General features: G+C 47.8%; 1 protein-coding gene across 1 annotated transcript in view; it reads left to right on the top strand.

Moving 5' to 3' along the window:
• The first annotated feature begins 19,439 nt into the window (after window positions 1-19,439).
• Window positions 19,440-19,936, top strand: part of LOC127007465 (CLIP-associating protein 1-A-like) — an 82,029-nt gene continuing 81,532 nt past the window's right edge. The window contains exon 1 of the mRNA XM_050878522.1: window positions 19,440-19,545. Coding sequence (XP_050734479.1) covers window positions 19,464-19,545 — 82 coding nt within the window. The 5' untranslated portion in view covers window positions 19,440-19,463. The remainder of the gene's footprint in view (window positions 19,546-19,936) is intronic.

Raw genomic sequence — 19,936 nt, 5'->3', positions numbered from 1 at the left:
GAGAGAGAGAGAGAGAGAGAGAGAGAGAGAGACTGTGTGGGGATGACTTTGGACATCTGGGTGCCTCTATAGCGGGACGGCCCGCCTCGTACTTAACTGACGGAGTGCTGACGAAGGGATCGGCGGCGGAGAACAAGATGAGCTTCCCCGCCTCGGATCAGCAGGGACGGAACGATCTTAGAGGGGGGGCGGCAGGTGACGGAGGCATTCTTGTGTCGCTTCCTCGCTCCCGTTACCGCAACACCTGACATGCTTATCGATTGGCGCTCACCTGTGTGTTGCTGGGAGAGGAGGTGTGTGTGTGTGTGTGTGTGTGTGTGTGTGTGTGTGTGTGTGTGTGTGTGTGTGTGTGTGTGTGTGTTCGTCAATCCGCACGCACCTTTGCAATCAGTATTAATCAGGAATAAGAAAAAAATCGCTGAGATAATTAAACAGAGGTAAAAATTATGTACCATTTCGAAACTAAGATTGCCAAAACACCAAGTTCACTTTTGTCTTTTCTTTATCCGATTTGAAGGTTACGAATGAATTAACAAGCACCCTGTAGTATGGCACAATGTTTTGATAGTGAGAGAAGAGCAGGGGAAGGCAGGGAGGGCAGGGGAAGGCAAGGCAGTTCAGGGCCGGCCAGGGCGAGTTAGCTCATATATGACAAACATAGAGAAAGGGGAGAGAGGGAGAAAGAGAAGGAAGGAAGGAAGGAAGGCAGAGAAGCAGGCAGGCATAAGCAGGCAGTTGGGCAGGCAGACAGGTTTTGGTAGGAGGCAAAACAGGCGTGCATGTAGCTGGGACCAACAGCAGGAAGGGTCGCGTGCCCGCCCCGTCCCCTGGCTGACACGCACCTGCCGCCCCCTGTCGTGCCGTCCCAGGGCCGCCCCACGTCAAGACACAGAGCGTCTTATTCTTAAACATTTCAGCGTCCAAGCATACATATATGAGAAGGCTTTCGTTGGACTTGTGGTCATTTTCATGGGTAGTTTTGTAACCCTGGTGATCCGTGATAGTTTGACAAAGTTTCTACACCATGAACGTAAATAAACACTCATGGGAACGCTTTTAACCCCTTCAACATGAGGACGCGTATACTGCGTCCTTGCGTGCCTTGTACCATATCCGAGGATGCACATACTGCTTCCTGGCTCGCTTTAGCCAATATACGAGTTATTTTATATCTATATTTATGCTAACATCTCAAAATTATCAATTAATTTATGTTTCTTTATGTGCACCATTTAATTCTGTATGTTTTCATATATAATACGTGATGATTATGTTGAGTTTATGGCTGAAAGCTTGTTATATTCAATAGCTACATATGAAATTTGGCGCACGCGGTGATCCCGGATACGGCGTGGGGCGCTGTTCTGGCCCGGCCGTAGTGAGTTTCTTTATGTGCACCATTTAATTCTGCATGTTTTCATATATAATACATGATGATTATGTTGAGTTTATGGCTGAAAACGTGTTATATTTAATAGCGACATTTGAAATTTGGCGCGTGGCGTTTCCCCCTGGCCGTAGTGAAGGGGTTAAACTCTTTTTTGGCCTCTAGAAATGATTGATATAAGAGAGAGAAGCGTCTAGGAATTCCAACCAGAGACAGTTCCCCGTAATTCTGCGATGTGGCGACGCAGCGAGGAGGAGAAGGAAGAGGAAGGGGAGGAAGCAGGAGGAGGAGGAGGAGGAGAAGGGCAGCAGAGCGTCAGGGCAGAACCGACTGATTGCTTGGGGTCCCGTTCGTTTTAGTGGCGGCGGCGCTCGTCTGTAACACATTAGATAATTGCGTCATCTTGTAATTAGGTCGCTGCTTTCACCTGTAATAAGTGTCGCGGTGCTCTCGTAACAGAGTGGTCGTGTTCGCTAATTATCCCTCGGAGGTCACGAGTAACAGGGTCGCAGCAGATAGTCAGTCTCTCGGTTTAGTGAGTGTAGCGTTGTCACATAACAGAGCGGTTGTGTTTGTGGGGCATTATTAGATTATCAGTATTTTCTTTGTCTCAGTTTTCCTTCTCTTTACTTTTTTTTCTTTCGTTTTTTCTTTTTCTTGCTCTTCTTCGATTTCTTTCCTCTTTTGTTTAGTTCTCTGTATTTTCTTATTCTCTATTTTCCTCTACTTTCTTTTTCGTTATTTTTCTTCTTCTGGTTCTGTTTATTTTTCTTTATTTTCGATATGTCTGCTTTTTGTTAAGTTGTTCTCTGTATTTTCTTGGTTTTCATTTTATTCTTCTTTATTCTTTCTTTCGTCCTTTTTTTCTTCCTGTTCTTATTCTTCTTCGATCTGCCTTTCCTTGTTTAGTAGTTCTCTGTATTTTCTTCGTCTTCATTTCCTTCTTTACTTTTCTTTCTTTCGTTATTTCTCTGGGTCTTGTTTTTCTTTTCTTCAATTTGTCTCTCCTTTTTGTCTATTCTCTATTTTCTTTGTCTTCATTCCCTTCTTTACTTTTCTTTCTTTAGTTCTTTTTCTGGGTCTTGTTTTTCTTTCCTTCAATTTGTCTCTCTTTTGTCTAGTTCTCTATTTTCTTTGTCGTCATTTCCTTCTTTACTTTTCTTTCTTTAGTTCTTTCTCTGGGTCTTGTTTTTCTTTTCCTTAATTTGTCTCTCCTTTTTGTCTAGTTCTCTGTATTTTCTTTGTCGTCATTCCCTTCTTTACTTTTCTTTCTTTCGTTCTTTCTCTGGGGCTTGTTTTTCTTTTCTTCGATTTGTCTTTCTTTTTTCTTTAGGTGTTGAAGTCCGTTATTAGTTCACTATCATCACGCACTGTCATCGGTAACAGGGTCTCAACGCTAGCTAACAAGGTCACTGAACTCACATAAAAAAATGTCCTTAGCATGGCAGTGATGACCTTGCCTGTTTTCTAGATTCATGCAAAGCCACCCGAATCACCTTTAGGATCGAGCTCTGCCTGCCGTGTCATGATCTTGGGGTCCAGGGTGGATGGGGGTGGGAAGGGTTGGTCAGGGGGGATGGCGGGGTGTGTAGGAGGGCAGGCAGGTGGTGACGAGGGGTTGGAGGGGGAGGCCGGTGGTGGTGTGGGGGGGGCTTGTTATCCGGGCTGATCGCAGGATAGTGTCGGAACATGGGTGTCATTCCCCGTCGATGTCTGGTGCTTGGTTCCAAATGAAGGCCGTGAGAGAGTGAGGGAAGAGGGAGAAGGAGGGAGAGAGGAGAGAGAACACACACACACACACACACACACACACACACACACACACACACACACACACACACACACACACACACACACACACACACACACCTTACAGCTGTCTGAAATTGAGTTAGAAAAGAACAACGTTGCCATTGATTCGGTATAATTAGTTACGTTATTGAGTTTATCCTTGTTTTGCCTATTGTCAGTTTCTTTGATTAATGTAATGACGAACTGACTGGGTGATTCTTCCTACATTCATTCTCTTATATAGTCAGTCAGGCATTTAATAGCATAACCTTTTCTAACTATGTGATTGAGTGTTAAGACAGGGAGTAGCTTATTTTTATGAGACATTGGCGAGATAGTTTTTAGTTAGCTCCCGCGGGCCTTTTCCTCCTTTCCACTCTGACACACCTTTCCAACACCTGTCTTTTCCTCCCATGTGCTAGCTATAGGTAACTTATGAGAGGAAGAGATAGGTGTTGGGACTGTGTGGCAGAGCGGAGGGGAGGAAAGGACCCACTGGAACCAACCCCAAAACGATCTCTGCAATCTGCTTTCACTATAGTTTTGGCGCCAGGGGGAAATCATATCCGCTCCCCTTCCCTTCCATACACAGTTAATTAAATCCTTCATCAACAGCGTAAGCAAGAAAGTAGCGAGTCAGGTGGAGGCAGATGACCCCTTGCCAGTTCGAACCCTTTGCCAGGAGCCGCAGTAACAAGAGCCACGAACACCCAGATTGCCTAACCTAACCACCGTTGTTTGGCGCGGGAAAGTACTTAATAGCCTCAGCTCGGGGAAGTTGGCCAATTTCCTTTATTTAATGCAAGGTGTGGAGCCCTCTTAACCTCCCATTCCTCCTCCTCTACCTCCTCCTCCTTCTCTTCTCCTTCTCTTCTTCCTCTTCCTCTGCTTCCTGCTCTTTGTTTTCTTCTTCCTCTCTCCTCTAGTCTCCTCCATGGCACCCTTCTCCTTCTCCTTTTCCTCCTCCTCCTCCTCCTCCTCCTCCTCCTGTTCTGTCTTCCTACTCCATGACATCCTTTTCCTCCTCCTCTAACTCCAAATTCCCTCTCCTCCTCCTCTTTTCTCCTCTCCTCCTCGCCACCTTTTCCCTCACTCATACCCACATTTAAACGGTGCACTTGACATCCTAAAGGCTATAGAATTGTCAAGTGTCGTAAATCTCAAAATATTACGCCTGTGATAGCCCGTCTTAACATGGCCAGATCAGGGTGGGAGATTTCTTTGTATTTATTTATTTACTCGTATTCTTGGTTGGGCCTAGATTTGAGCGCCGCGCGGGGACAGGTGGCTGGCAGGTCCCGTCCTTCATAAGTCGCCTTTCCTGCTGCCGTGTCCTCCAGGGTCCTTTCCGTCCTACGCCCACTGCCTTACCAAACTCGCTGGATGGCTTTTCCTTCAAACCCTCTCCTTCACCTCTTCCTTCTTCGCCTCTCCTTACCTTCCTCACTAACTTCTCTCCGTCCTTACTATAGGCTTTCTTCTTTACTCCCTCTTGTCTTCTCACTGTCTTTCACCCTCCTCCTCCTCCTCCTCCTCCTTTCCTTCTCCTCTTCTCTTCCTCCTCACTACAGGCGTCCTTCTTGACTCCCTCATGTCTCTTTACTTATCATTAGGCTCCACCCTTTTACATTCCTCCTCCTCCTCCTCCTCCTCCTCCTCCTCCTCCTCCTCCTCCTCCTCCTCCTCCTCCTTTCCTTCTCCTCTTCTCTTCTTCCTCACTACAGGCGTCCTTCTTTACTCCCTCATGTCTCTTTACTTACTTATCATTAGGCTCCACCCTTTTACCTTTCTCCTCCTCTTCCTCCTCCTCCTCTTTTCTCTCTTCACCTTTCCTTACTTTCCTCACTAATTATTTTCCCTGTTCTTATACACTTCCTGGTTTGCTCCCTTCTGCCTCTTCACGTATTCCTCACTATAGGCTCTATTTTTCCTTCCTCTTTTCCCCTACCTTCTTTTTTCTTTACCTCCACCTCTTCTCGCCCTCCCTCACACCTGCGGGCCTCCACCTGCCTCATCACCGTCAACAATTAAAGTGGCGACAGGTGTTCCCAGCCTCTGCTCGGCCTTGCGGTTGCTGTTTGCCCACCTGCCCGTCGGCCTCCTCCACGCCTTCACTGCCACCGCTAATGTTAACACCACCACCGTCACCATCACCACCGCCACCATTAACACTACCATTAACACCAACGCTATCATTTAACATCACCACCACCACCACCACCACCGCCATTATTAACACTATCATTAACACCTTCATTTAACATCCCACCACCTTGACCACCACCACCACCACCACCAAGGAGACCACCACCATAACCGACATTTAACACCTTCACCACTATCAACACTATCATCAACACCACGGACATTCAACACCTCCACTACCACCACCACACCATCAACAACACCACCACCACCAGCACCATCTCAACCACCACCACTTTCACCACCACAATCAACACCAACTCCAATCAATTTATCCCCACCATCTCCAGAACAACAGCAAAAAACAACAATGACAAGAGAAACAATGAAAATTATAAAAAAATAACAACACAAGCAAAGAAGATAGCAATTTAAAAAAACAGCAGTAATAATGATAATAATAATAATAATAATAATAATAATAATAATAATAATAATAATAATAGCAACATCAACAATAATAAAACTTACAACAACAATCAGAACAACATAAGTAATTTACAACGCACGCTTCCCCGCCGTCTGGTGTATCCTGAGGAAGGACAAAAATATGATGTGACACACTTATCTGATCAACGGATGTACACTTTTATAACTCTGGCTGCGCTTCATCCATTGTTTATAATATTTTTGTTTGTTGGTTTTGCTTTATTGATATTTTTATGGCGTGAGGGAAATAATAAAAAAAGACCGTTCAATGTTTTGTCTATCATAACATTTTTTTTAAAGGTCAAATCGTATATCCGTCCGTCATTTCATCAGTTTTTTTAATCAAATATTAATCCTTTCATTCCTGTGTTCATAGGTAACCATATTTGACGCGTGACCTCAATACAGAAAAATAAATAAAACAGCCGACTAACGACCCTGCAGTCATCCGTCCCTCCCTGCCATCCGTCACCCATACACGGGCGGCTGTAAACACGGCGCGCAAACAAGCCTTCATCCGTCGTGCGTGGTGCCCCCCTCCCCTCCCGCCCCTAATTGATTGACGCGAGGAGGGGGCAAGGCGACAGCGGGGCAATACAGCGATAACAGGCGTGAAAAAAACCTCTGATTGGCCACGGGTCGTTCATTCACCCCCGGGTCGTTAATTCACCCCCGGGCAGGCACGCGACAAGGGTGTACACGTGTAATATTATGTGGCAAGGATATGCGTAAAAAGGGTGTAATATATGCCAAGTCTACACGTAACAAGGGTATGATATATGCCAAAGAGTAATATATGAGGTAGGGTTTACGTAAGAAGCTTAAAATATATGCTACAGTGTAATATATTCAAAAGGTATAGCAAACAAGTGTAATAATTATATGCTAAGGTGTAATATATGCTAAGGGTATACAAAACATCTCTACTTGAGCGTTAATTAATTGTTTCGTGGATTTTACTCATACTTAACTCATTAACCAAACCTGCGTCATCCTCAGTATCCTGCTTCAGTTACGTAACACTCGTCCTGTCATCGCCGCCTCCCTCTCGCTCATCGTCCCTCCCACGCGTTTCTTGCCAGTGGTTCACTCTTGATAGTGTCCACTCCGGCCACCAGGAGGGAAGAAAGAGAACACCATTGATGTTACTACTAAGCTGGATAGAACTTTCCCAAGACAAAATACACCCAAAGTATTCCTCCTTACAATTTGACGACAGAGGAAGGACGAACTAGAACAAAACATCCTGGTACTTTGTTTGGACATAAATATCATCACCTGTTTTCATGCCAGTAAAAGCATAGAGGTCATGGAATGGTAATAATGATAATAATAATGATGACTAAGATATTGATAATAGTAATAACACTACTACTACTACTACTACTACTACCACCACAAAGATAAGAATTAAAAACACAAACTTATAACTGTATACCACATCAACACAGACCGTTCTCACAACAGACATTTCCCACAAGTCAGCATTGCCGGCCGCCAGACGCCCCCGCCTTCGCAGAATTACTACCCCTCGGGCCTCATTGAAGGAAATTATCGTCCTTTCCCTCTCCTCTTCACTCCTCACTCACCCCCACCCTCCATGCAGCCTGTTGTCCCCTCCCTCCTCCCCTCCTCCCGCACCAAAGGGTAAGATTGGGGATGGGGTGTGGGAGACGTGGGGCGTGGCAGCAAGAGGACGTGAAGAAATTAACGAGACACAGAGGGACGAGTAATATGGTTTTCTTGGAGCATTATTTGATTCTCTGTATCCTCTTTGTCTTCATTTTTCTTTTATTTATTTTATTTTTTTAATTTCTTTCGTTCCTTTGCTCGGTTGTTGTTGTTATGGTTGCTCTTCGTCTTTCTTTTCTTCTTCTTATCATTATTTTCTTTTTTCCTCTTTTCGATTTAACTTTCTTGCTGTCTGATAAGTGTTGAGATGTGATGTAGGTATTCAGCATGATGCCAGGTGGGAAATACGCGCTATGGGAGGGATGGTGATAGAGGTTGTTGGATACTGCGTTGTGTGTGGTAGAGGCTGCATGGGGCGGCGGAAGTGAATTGTTAAAGAAGAGCTCGTCAGGTGAAAGGGAAGGTAGGGGGGAGGGGGGACGTTTGGATGGGGGTAGGGGGTGAAGGAAGGGAAGGGAGGGGACGAGGGAGGGGAAGTGTCTTGCCCCAAACAGCCGTCTACAGGAAGCTTTCACTCACGACACGCCGAGATATACGTGACATACCTATTACCTCTCCTCCTCCTCCTCCTCCTTAGACAATACCTTCCTCTCCAGGTTCTCGTCATCCGCCTCAGAGGTCGCCGTCGCCAATTACTTTATCATTTCCATCACTTTCTCGATTGCTCTTCTTCAATCTTCGCCGCCACTCCTCCTCCTCCTCCTCCTCCTCCTCCAGTCTGTCTCAAGCATCTCCAAGTGTGCCTCTCCTCCGTCCCTCCTTTCCTGTCTCCCAACATACATCATGAATTACCATATCTTGCTTTTATACGTATGCTAATGCAATGTGTGTGTGTGTGTGTGTGTGTGTGTGTGTGTGTGTGTGTGTGTGTGGATATAGGGTTGCAGGAAATGTTTGTGTGGGGAGGGGAGGGGGAGGTGGATGAGGGGGGGATTGTGGGGGAGGCCGCGTGAAGGTGAAGTTAACCTGACTCCACTCTGCCCTCTGCCTGCCCTTCCACCCCACCGCGTTCTTATCCCACTGTTTCCCTTTCACCAGCCTCCCTTGCTAATGTCCCTTCCTCTGCTCTTTATCAGTCTTATCGTCCACCCTTCTGTCGTATGTCTGCCCTCCCACCACACAATCGTTATATCCCTCTACCGTTCTCCCTCCACCACTATGTCTTTCTTAATCTCTCCGCCTCTTTACCAGTCAGTTTCGCCCTTCCTTGGCCCTCCAGCACAGTCTTCATCTCTTCTCCTCCTCTACCAATCAATCCTCATATCCATCCACGTCTAACCTCCACCTCCCTAGTCTTATGCTCTTTCCTAGCCTCTAATAACCCTGCCTGCTCCTTCCTCGCCCCTTCCTTACCCTGCCCTCATCCACACCCTCGTCCCTGGTCCTTCAGTGTGTTGTGAGGGGGATCATAAGGGAAGGGTGTGGGGATGCCTTTAATAACCCTGCCTGCTCCTTCTTCGCCCCTTCCTTACCCTGCCCTCATCCACACCCTCATCCCTGGTCCTTCAGTGTGTTGTGAGGGGGATCATAAGGGAAGGGTGTGGGGATGCCTTTAATAACCCTGCCTACTCCTTCTTCGCCCCTTCCTTACCCTGCCCTCATCCACACCCTCATCCCTGGTCTTTCAGTGTGTTGTGAGGGGGATCATAAGGGAAGGGTGTGGGGATACCTTTAAGAATCCTGCCTTCTCCTTCGTCCATTTTTTACACTGTCATCTGCCACTCCTTCATTCCTAGTCCTTTGATGAGGTGAGGTGGTCGTGAGGGATGCTACATGGCGCCCCTCCGTCCCACAGGCTGGCGTGCGTTGTGTTAATTTAAGCAGAAGGTGACGCGAGGCACTGAGAGGGTTGTCAGTGAGGTGTGTGGTGACGCGGGACAGCAGGGAGGGAGGGGGTGCATGAGACTAGCGGTGGAGGGGGAAGGAGAACATGGTGAGAAGGAAAGGTTTATGGTACTGAGGGAAGGGAATGAATATGTCGACCGATGCTAGATTTTTTAAACGTCGTATTAGACTAGTTTTGTTTTTTAATTCCATTTTGAGACGAAGTTAGAAGCGTTGGATTTTCGTTTCGTTGAATCAATACATCGACAAAAAACAACACCCTATACTGACCCCAGCTAACCTAACCTAACCTAACTTAACCATACATAAATATACGTCAATATACACAAATACATTTACATAGGGTGAGTGAGTATTGGAGCGAGAGAGTTGGAAGCAGCAGGATTGAGTGTGCTGAAGTCGACATAAGATACAAACTCAGCCGTAATAGGTGATCGAAAAAAAATGCAAAACAATTATCCACGTCTTGAAAAACAGGTAAAAACAAACAAACAAACAAATCAGTCACATTGTTATTAAAAAAAAAAAACTAATACGATGTTAAAAAAAAAAATCCTGTTAGTAGTTTTGTGATTATAGTTGTTGTTGTTGTTGTTGTGAGGAGAGGGATGGGGTCTTGCGTGCGTGCGTGAGGAGAGAGCAAGGTGATGGATGGTTGGCTGGTTTCTAAGCGTAACAAGTTTTCCTGCCCTCTCCTGCTTCCTTACCTTTCTTGCACCTGCACCAATTTTCTGCCAGGTGAGGTGGAGCGAGGCGGGGCAAGGTGAGGCGAGGTGGATGAGGTGCGAGCGGTGGAGGGGGAGGGGGTGGGCGTGTAAGAGAATGGGAGAGTGAGTGGATTAGCGAGTGGGTGAATGAGAGAGAGAGAGAGAGAGAGAGAGAGAGAGAGAGAGAGAGAGAGAGAGAATATAGTGGGTGAGCGAGTGGGTGAGTGAGTGAGTAGTCGGGTGAGCGCGTGGGCGAACCGGGTGAACCAGTTACCTTCTGCCCTGAGTACTGCAAAATGATACCCGATGCCCCTCCCGCCTAGTCGTTAACCTCCATCGTAACCACATAAAGCCCCCGTAACCACCCACGACCAGGCTACACCAACACATAACTAGCGGCCCAATGATCCCCTTAACACAGCATCGCATCCTACGACCCGCCTACCATCAGCAACCCGATCCTACTCCTGCCGCGGTCAAAATGTATACGGTGACTCATTCTTCCACTCTTCCTACTCGTCCTCCTCCTCCACCTCATCCTCGTCCTGCTCTTCATCTTCCCTCTCAAATGTGTATAGTAAATTGTATAGTATTTGTTTGCTGGTGTGTTTTTAGTGCTATTCAAGTGTACAGTTTATATATGGAGTTTGTATACCTGGGAAGAGCGGAGGAGAAAAGTGTGTCAAAGAGAGACCGAGACAAAGTTAGGTTGTGTAGTTTTAATTTCTTGGTATTTATCTAGTTGTAGTTTTATTTATACTTTTGTTATACTTGTTTTTTTTCTCGCAAAGTTAGGTCGTGTAGTTTTTATAAGTGGCGCTTCTCTAGTTATACCGTTTTAGTTATATTTGTCTTTGCCCTGGAGCTGCTTTCTGTGCTGTAATAAAAAAAAAAAAAAAGTGAGATTACAGTAAAGTGAATTAGTACAAGTAGTAGACGATAGATACGAATCTTTGGCGTTGTAAATAGGTGTGCTAGTGGATTTTATTTTCCACATGAGTTAGATATTTCAAAGGGATTTAGCACTGTGACAAACTGGGGTTCCCGTTAGACAAGGGATTATCATTATGTGGAAGACGATGAAGAGGAAGCACACGATATGCACTAAAGCTCCTCACCCACTCACTCACACTTCCTTACGAGAGAGAGAGAGAGAGAGAGAGAGAGAGAGAGAGAGAGAGAGAGAGAGAGAGAGAGAGAGAGAGAGTAGTTTTTACATATACACCTTTCTTCCATCATACGCTTGTGCATCCATCCATCCATCCATCCTCCTCCTCCTCTTCCTCCTCCTCCTCCTCCTCCTCCTCCTCGTCAGCGTCAGCAGCGAGAAACATCCTCCTTCCTGTTTTCATGCTTCCATTCCCTCCTTCATCACCTCGTTCTTTTTCTTTCACTTTTTCCTCTCATTCTTCTTCCCTCCCTTCCTTCTCCGCAGTCCACGCCCTCCCCTTCCTATCCTCCTCCTCCTTGTCTCTTCAGCTTCACTTCCTTTTGTCTCCTATTTTTACCTCGCACGTTTTTGTTTATTTACTCTTCCCATTCATTTACTGGTGTTGGTATTTTGTTTTTATTTTTGTTCTTTTTTTGTTTGTTGTGGTTACGCTACTTCCTGTCTCTCTCTCCCTCCCTCCCACAGTTTCTCCCTCCCTCCCTGCATCTTTCTCTACCCTCCTTACATTTTCTTTTCTACCTCCCTGCTTTCCTCTCTTGTATTGCTTTGTCGGGCTGGTGGTCGTGATAGTGATTATAGTGAGGTGTCTTGGCTGGTAGTGGTGTAGTGATGGGGGTGATAGTCGTTAATATTGGTAGGAACCAGAGGGGGAGAGAGAGGCCCTAGTTCCCATGGTGGTCGCGATGGTGATTATGGTGAACTGTCTTAGCTGGTAATGGCGTAGTGGTGGTGGTGGTGGTTGTAATATTGGTAGGAAGTGAGTGGGAGAGAGAGGCTCCTGCTCCCATGTGCTTACTCGGTATTATTTCGCCTGTCCGCCTCTCCTGTTCTCCCTCCTCGCCGGAAAAGGCTCATGTTAGCAGACTCATCCTGTTGGCCAGTCAGTCGCGTCGTTCCATCAGAAAATTGACGACGCAGCAGCAGGATGAACGGCTGACTATGCCCCGTGCCGGTAACGTGCTGGGGGAGGGTCTGGGGATAGTGAGGGGCAGGGTGGGGCAGCGGCACCGTCCAGGTTGGGTGATGGTTGCAAGGGTGGTGATTCGCAGCAGACGGGGCGTGGGTCATGGCAGGTCCTGGTGTCCACTGTTTGCATCCGTCATGTAGTGGTTAGCGCGTCTTTGTTCAAATCGTCGGGCGGAGTGGAAAAATGTGGGCGGCTTTTCTGATACCCGGCGCCCCTGTCCACCCAGCAGTGAATGGGTACCAAGTATTAATCGGGGGTTGTGTCGCGTCTCCTGGGATATGTTCCCTTCTCCTATTATTCCTTCCCCTTCTATCTCTCTCCGGCATATGACCACAGATGTTGCGCCGACTAAACGAAACTTTCCAACTTGTTCAAATCGTGGTGAGGCAAGCAGTTCACCCGCACCTCCATCATCCTCCCCTCTTGAGTTAGTCCATGAAAGTGTGCCCATGGAGCCGGTGAAGGTAAGCGGTTCCGAGAGGGAAAAAAAAGTATACCTTCCGTAACTAAAATCTTTAAAGAACTGAAGTACAGCGGCGAGGCAACGCGCAACTCGCCATACACTCGCCTTTCCCTGACTTAACTTGTCCTCAACATGTTGCGAGAAGTGCAAGAGTTTTCCCGATGGACGGCGAGCCGCTCGCCCCGAGCATGGCCCTCGGGGGAGTTCCGGGGACTCACGCGGATAAGTTTGCCGCGCCCTGAGGAGTTACTGCACCAGGCGCTCCGTCACCCGCGGCCATCCACGTCACTGGCCGCGGCTTGAAGGGGATGGACGAACACACACACACACACACACACACACACACACACACACACACACACACACACACACACTCACAGAATGAGAGGACTTGCAAGACGTTCGCAAGGTTGTTAAGAGGTTTTCTTTTTCAGTAGTCTCGCGCCCCGCAGGGATTAGGGGGGGTGTCCGCCGCCCCGCCACCTGTCTCGTGACTCTGGCAGACGTGTGTCCACGGGCAGAAATATGTCAGACAGGGGCGGACAGGGGGGCAGGTGGGGCCGGGGACGCCTCGAGATATGTTCTTTAGGCTGCTCTCAGATCAAGACATTCAGGAGGCTGCCAAATGCTGAAACTTTCGCCCGCCTTGGTGTGTGTGTGTGTGTGTGTGTGTGAGAGAGAGAGAGAGAGAGAGAGAGAGAGAGAGAGAGAGATTGCGTGCGTATGCTTGCGTGCGTGCGCGCTTCTATTTCATTCCTTGCTGATGAGTCGCTTATAATAACTTTCTGACGGGTGAGTCCGCGTGATAGTGAAAGCTACTGTATTAACAAAAGTAACAACCGAATCAACAGGAAAAAAAAGAGCGTCAGCGCAGGAGCTGTAAAGGCAGAGGAATATAACAGGGGGCAAAATCCCACAGGCGACCCTGGCGACGTATTTACCCTGAGCCGCGGAGCATCAGGTGGGAGAAAAGGAGGCTTTGCCGGCCTAGCGCCCTTAATGGGGTTGCTGTGTCATGGCGAGAAGAGAGGTGCCAGGTATGGCCGGCCCTCCTGGAGGCGGGATGTGTCCTGGACGGGCGGTGGGCGACCTGCCTCGGGGCCTGCAGAAGTGTGTGTCGAAGGGAGGCAGGGGGGTGAGGGAGGGCGATCGGTGCTGTCACTGGCACAACTTGGCTCTCAGAACTTAAGGACTTTAAGTAACGCTGATGTCCCTGACCTTGTTAAACCTGAGGAACGTTACCCTCAATATAACCTCACCATTCCTTGTGCCTGAGGTGTTCTCAAAACCTAGGTAAACCTCACCTAACCCTGCCAGCGCCTAGCACCTGCGTCTCGTGGATGAGTGATGGGGCAGGCGCGGCGTGGGAGGTGCCGGGTAGCGGAGCAGCAGCAGCAGCAAGAGGAGCTCAGGGCGAGGCTGGCGGGGTGAGGGCGGGCGGGGCACCGCTGACTCATCACCGTCTGGCGGGCTTAGGCTCCGCCGCGTATTGATCAGCTGCACTCCGCCTTGTGTCCACCCTCACACAGCACTCAGCCCGCGGCCACGGCACCCCGCAGCGTGACACCCACAGCCATGCTGCACCCCCTCCCTCTCCCGGCCCAGCGACCCCCTACGGCACCAATAACTCACTACATCACTGGCCTTTGTCTCGCCTGAGTGTGTGTGTGTGTGTGTGTGTGTGTGTGTGTGTGTGTGTGTGTGTGTTTCGAGGTTTCGGTTTGAGGGTAGAGATTACTTTTACCCCCTTTATGGAGGTGAAAAAGCGAGACCCCCCTTACCCCTACCCGCGCCCTATCCCCTCCTAGCCCACCCCAGCGCCGTGCCCGTGTCTGGCGCTGTGTCAGGAGCACGGAGGGGCTGCGAGGACGTGTGGCACCAGCGTGTGTTGGTCTCACCTTTATATGTTGATGTGTTGATATGATGTAGATTGAGAGCTGGACGGGTTGGCTGGACGGACTTGCTGGTTGACTGGTTGACATGAATAATTGGTTGTCTGATTGACTGACTTGACAAATATATTGACCTGACTGACTGACTAATTAATCTAACTGTCTATCTGTGTGTCTGTCTGTCTGTCTGCGTGACCCCTGCGTGGACAGTGACGTTTCCTTGCATTGATTTCCACGGGCGCGCTGACGGTTGGCTTAGGTGGCCCAGTGACTCACCTGATGACTCAACCCCTGCCCCCTCCACCTCTCCCCTCCCTTCCCCTCCCTTCCCCTTTCTTTCTCTCCCCTTCCCCTCTCTCCACCGCGTGTTTGTATGTACTCTCTCTCTCTCTCTCTCTCTCTCTCTCTCTCTCTCTCTCTCAGGTGTAAATAAATTTATACATGCCCAGGTGGAGACGCCAGGTAACACAGTCATTGACACCTGTTATCCGGGCCGAGAGAGAGAGAGAGAGAGAGAGAGAGAGAGAGAGAGAGAGAGAGAGAGGGGGGGGGGGAAAGGGGGGCGAGGGGAGCTTATGGACAGTCACGGCGGAGCAACCCGAACACACGCGGTGTTACGTTTCCCAGACAAATTAATTATCATGAAGGTTGAGACGCGGAACTAGCCACACGCACTCACTCACTCCCTCCCTCACTCACTCACTCACTCACTCACTCCTTCCCTCCCTCCTTCACTCCCTCACTCCCTCACTCACTCTTTTTCCTACTGCTAAACTTACTCATTCACTCTCCCTCTCGCTCGCTGTTCTACTCATTCATTTAACTAATCACTCATTCACTCACTCGCTTTCCTACTGCTAAACTTACTCATTCACTCTCCCTCTCGCTCGCTGTTCTACTCATTCACTTAACTAATCACTCATTCACTCCCTCGCTCTTTCCTACTGCTAAACTTACTCATTCACTCTCCCTCTCGCTCGCTGTTCTACTCATTCACTTAACTAATCACTCATTCACTTACTCGTTTTCCTGCTGCAGTACTTTTTCGTTCACTCACTTGCTCGTGTTTCCACTTATTCATGTTCTTTCCTAATCACTCCCTCCCTCCCTCACTCACTCACTCATTCACTCACTCACTCACCTCCTTTCTTACTGCTTTACTTTCTCACTCCCTCCATCGCTTTCTTATTCATTCTCAACCACTCACTCGTTTTCTCTCTTCCATATTCACTCGCTTATTCACCTTCGTACTCTAACTCACTCACTCACTCCTACTCAGCTATCCTTTCGTGAGTGTAGCTGTTGGTGACCGTTCTATTTTCCGTTACACATTCACCCTTTCCTGTTAGTGTGTGTGTGTGTGTGTGTGTGTGTGTGTGTGTGTGTGTGTGTGTGTGTGTGTGTGTGTGTGTGTAATGGTTTATTTAATGGGTTTCAGCGGGCCATTAAGTAGGTCGTGTATAAGCATAAAATAATAATAATGGAATTTGTTTTTTGTATAATGATTCCGTTCCATTATCTCTTTTTTTTCATTATTATTATCCTCCTCTTAGTCTTTCTCCTCGTCATCAGCACCACGTATACTGTATTTCACTCGCTTCCTACAGTAACACACAATAACACAGTGACCATGCAAGACTGTCACACCCATTGACGTGACACATTGCTGCATCACACACGTATCCTCGGGGGTGTCTGGGGGGGCTGTTTCATTGCTGTGTTGTACTTGTGTTGGGCTGTCTTAATGTTGTGTTGTAAGGGGCTGTGTTGTGTTGAGTGGCAAGGTAATACAGGCCTAAGAACCTCACTACCTTGATATTAGTTTACTTTTAACCTAATTTTCCTCTTCCATTGTCTTACTCTTAACCCATTTCATTTTCATTACTCCTCCTACTTCCAGCGTCTTCCGCTTTTCAGTACTCTTCCTGCTAAACTCTTTCCATTTCTATTACTCTTTCTCCTTATTATTACTCTTCTTCCCCTTGGTTTTCCCCATTCCTGATATTTTTCTTTTCCTGCTCTTCCCAATCATTTTCCTCTTTTTCTTACTCCTTAACATCTTCCTCTCCTCATCACACTTTCCTCAACCCCTTCTTCCCCTTCCAGTTACTCTCTCCCTTACCCCTTCTTCCCCTTCAAATTACTCTTTCCCTTACCCCTTCTTCCTCTCCCAGTTACTCTCTCCCTTACCCCTTCTCCTTCCCATTACTCCTCCCCAACTCCCCACCCCATTACCCTTCATCAACCCCTTTTTCCTTCTCATTACTTTCTCCAATCCCTTCCCCTTCCGTCTCTCCCCTCCTCGCCTATCCCCAAGTTTCCCTCTCTCAGGTTTTCCCCGACAGCTCCCCAACCTTCCCACCCTCTCTCTCCCCCAACGAAAGCTCCAATCAATAGTCTCGTCTACTCCCCCAACCCCCTTTGAGTCACTCCTCCATGCACTCCCCAGACACTCCTTTCCCACCCTCTTCCTCTCCCCTCACTCAACATTCCACATTCGCTCCTTCCCACCCTTCCCCTAACGCACTTCCTGGTAAGCCCTTCCCTCCCTACCCTCTTGCTTCCCCTCACTCAATACTTCTCGGCCGTCCTGTCTCCCCTCTTTCCCTTCCTCCCTATAGTACCTGTCTGCTCTCCCCTCCCTCCTCTTTCCCCCCTCAATATCAACACTGGTCGGCCCATCATTTTCCCATTTCTCTTCACTTCTTGGTGGTTTTTGCTCTTGTTCCTCCTCCTCCTCCTCCTCCTCCTCCTCCTCCTCCTCCTGCTTCTTTCTGCTTCTCCTCTGTTCCTCCTCCTCCTTCTCATAGTGTTCTTGCTCCGTTTCCTCCTTTTCTTGCTTCTTCTTTGTTCTTTCTCCTCCTTGACTCCTCCTCCTCCTCCTCCTCCTTTACGTCATGTTCTTGCTCCGATTCTACTCTGCTCTGTTCCTCCTCCTCTACGTCAACTTCCTCCTCCTCTTCCTCAACTTCCTCCTCCTCTTCCTCAACTTCCTCCTCCTCCTCCTCCTCTTCCTCAACTTCCTCCTCCCCCTCCCCTTTTTCTTCTTCTTCTTCCTCCTCCTCCTCCTCTCCCTCCCCTTTCTCCTCCTCCTCCTCCTCCTCCTCCTCCTCCTCCTCCTCCCGTCATTGGGGTCTGCAACTCAATTTCCTCATCCTATTATTGGCATTTTGATGACCACGTGACCGCGCCATGACTTGAGGCTGCTCTTCCCCATTTCCCCATTCCCCCCCAACTCCCCCCCCCTCCCCCCCTCTCACCGCTCCACAAATTCACTTCCGGCAGACTCTCTCTTTCTCTCCTTCACTCTCTCTCTGTCTCTCTCTGTGGTTCTCTCTCTCTCTCTCTCTCTCTCTCTCTCTCTCTCTCTCTCTCTCTCTCTCTCTCTCTCTCTCTCTCTCTCTCTCTCTCTCTCTCTCTCTCCCTTCCTCCCTCCCTCCCTCCCTCCTCTTCGCAGTCTTTCCCAGCCTCGACCAATCCCACTGTAATCCCCTTTTACTTTCCATTCTCCCTCCCTCCCTCCCCCTTTCTCCTCCCACAGGTGTCATGAGCCCGAGGTAGAGGAGGAGGGGAAGGGTAGGGGAGGAGGGGAAGAATAGGGGAGGAGGGGAAGGGTAGGGGAGGAAGAAGGGAAGGGTTGGGGAGGAGGGGGGAGGCTAGGGCAGGAGGGGGGCAGCATCGAGGGCGGGCTTAACTTTTATCTCCCCTGGATATAAAATGTTTGCCTGACAGTCTTTTGTTATCAGCTATCGGCTCCTGCTATTGATCCTTCGAGTCTTGTCTTTCTCTTTCCTTCCTTCCCTCCTTGTTTCGTAGGTTTTATATTGGTTTATTCGGTTTTTATTTTTATTTTATGTTTTCGAGTTTTCTTTCTTTTTTTTACTCCTTTGGCCGTTTTTTTTCTTCTTTGTACCGTTTTTAGTCAGTCCTTTCCTCTACTTTTTTCTTCCTTTTTCCTTCCCTTTTCCTTCCTTCCTGCCTTCTTTCCCTCTTTTTTCTTCTTGTCTTCCTTCCTTCCTTCCTTCCTTCCTTCCTTCCCTCCCTCCTTTCTTTATTCCTTCCTTCCTTCCCTCCTTTCCTTTCTTTCTTCCTTCCTTCCTTCCTTCCTTCCTTCCTTCCTTCCTTCCTTCCTTCATTCATTCATTCAGTATTTTCTTCTCTATTTATCATTTTTTCTGTTTCTTTCTCCACACTGGCAGGCTGGACAGACGAATACTTCTCCTCCTCCTCCTCCTCCTCCTTCATTCCAACTTCCTTGTCCTCTTTCGGTGGCCCACTGCCCTCCTCTTTCTCCTCCTTTCTCTCTTAACTCCAAATTGACTTTCCTTCCTCTTCTTGGAACATTCTCGAAAATAGCGTTCTCCTGATACGTATTCTCTCTCTCTCTCTCTCTCTCTCTCTCTCTCTCTCTCTCTCTCTCTCTCTCTCTCTCTCTCTCTCTCTCTCTCTCTCTCTCTCTCTCTCTCTCTCTCTCTCTATCCATCCATGTATATTCTTACTTATCATAATCGTCATCATAATCATCAATCGTTTTATCTAATTGTTATTATTATTATTATTATTATTATTATTATTATTATTATTATTATTATTATTATTATTATTATTATTATTATTATTATTATTATTACTACTACTACTACTACTACTACTACTACTACTACTACTACTACTACTACTACTACTACTACTACTACTACAAGGCCTACATCTATTATGACTATTGCTTCTTTTGCTATTTTGTACTGCAACTACTACCGGTACTACTACTACTACTACTACTGCTACTACTACTACTACTACTACTACTACTACTCCCCATACCATTACATTACCTTTAAGCCTTTCACCTTCTACACCTCGAGTACTCACGTGTTCTGTGTGTTCCAGGTGGCGCTCAACGGACTGGAGGTGATGACATTCCTGGTGGAGCGGATGGAGGGCGACTTCAGGCCCTACCTCTCCTCCGTCACCCCCGCCGCCACCGACAGGCTGGGTACGTGCCCGTGTGTGTGTGTGTGTGTGTGTGTGTGTGTGTTTGAGAGAGTTTGAGGTTTGAGTGGGTTTGAGAAGGTTTGAGCGGGTTTGAGAAGGTTTGAGTGGGTTTGAGAAGGTTTGAGCGGGTTTGAGAAGGTTTGAGAAGGTTTGAGCGGGTTTGAGAAGGTTTGAGTGGGTTTGAGAAGGTTTGAGAGGGTTTGAGTGGGCTTGAGAAGGTTTGAGAAGGTTTGAGAGGGCTTGAGAAGGTTTGAGAGGGTTTGAGAGAGTTTGAGAAGGTTTGAGAGGGTTTGAGAAGGTTTGAGAGGGTTTGAGAGGGTTTGAGAAGGTTTGAGAGGGTTTGAGAGGGTTTGAGAAGGTTTGAGAGGGTTTGAGAAGGTTTGAGAAGGTTT

Source organism: Eriocheir sinensis, chromosome 35 (genome assembly GCF_024679095.1).
Source record: "Eriocheir sinensis breed Jianghai 21 chromosome 35, ASM2467909v1, whole genome shotgun sequence".
Classification (NCBI taxonomy): Eukaryota; Metazoa; Arthropoda; class Malacostraca; order Decapoda; family Varunidae; genus Eriocheir; species Eriocheir sinensis.
The sequence above is the reverse complement of the archived record's forward strand: the minus strand, read 5'-3'. Positions and strand labels throughout refer to the sequence as shown.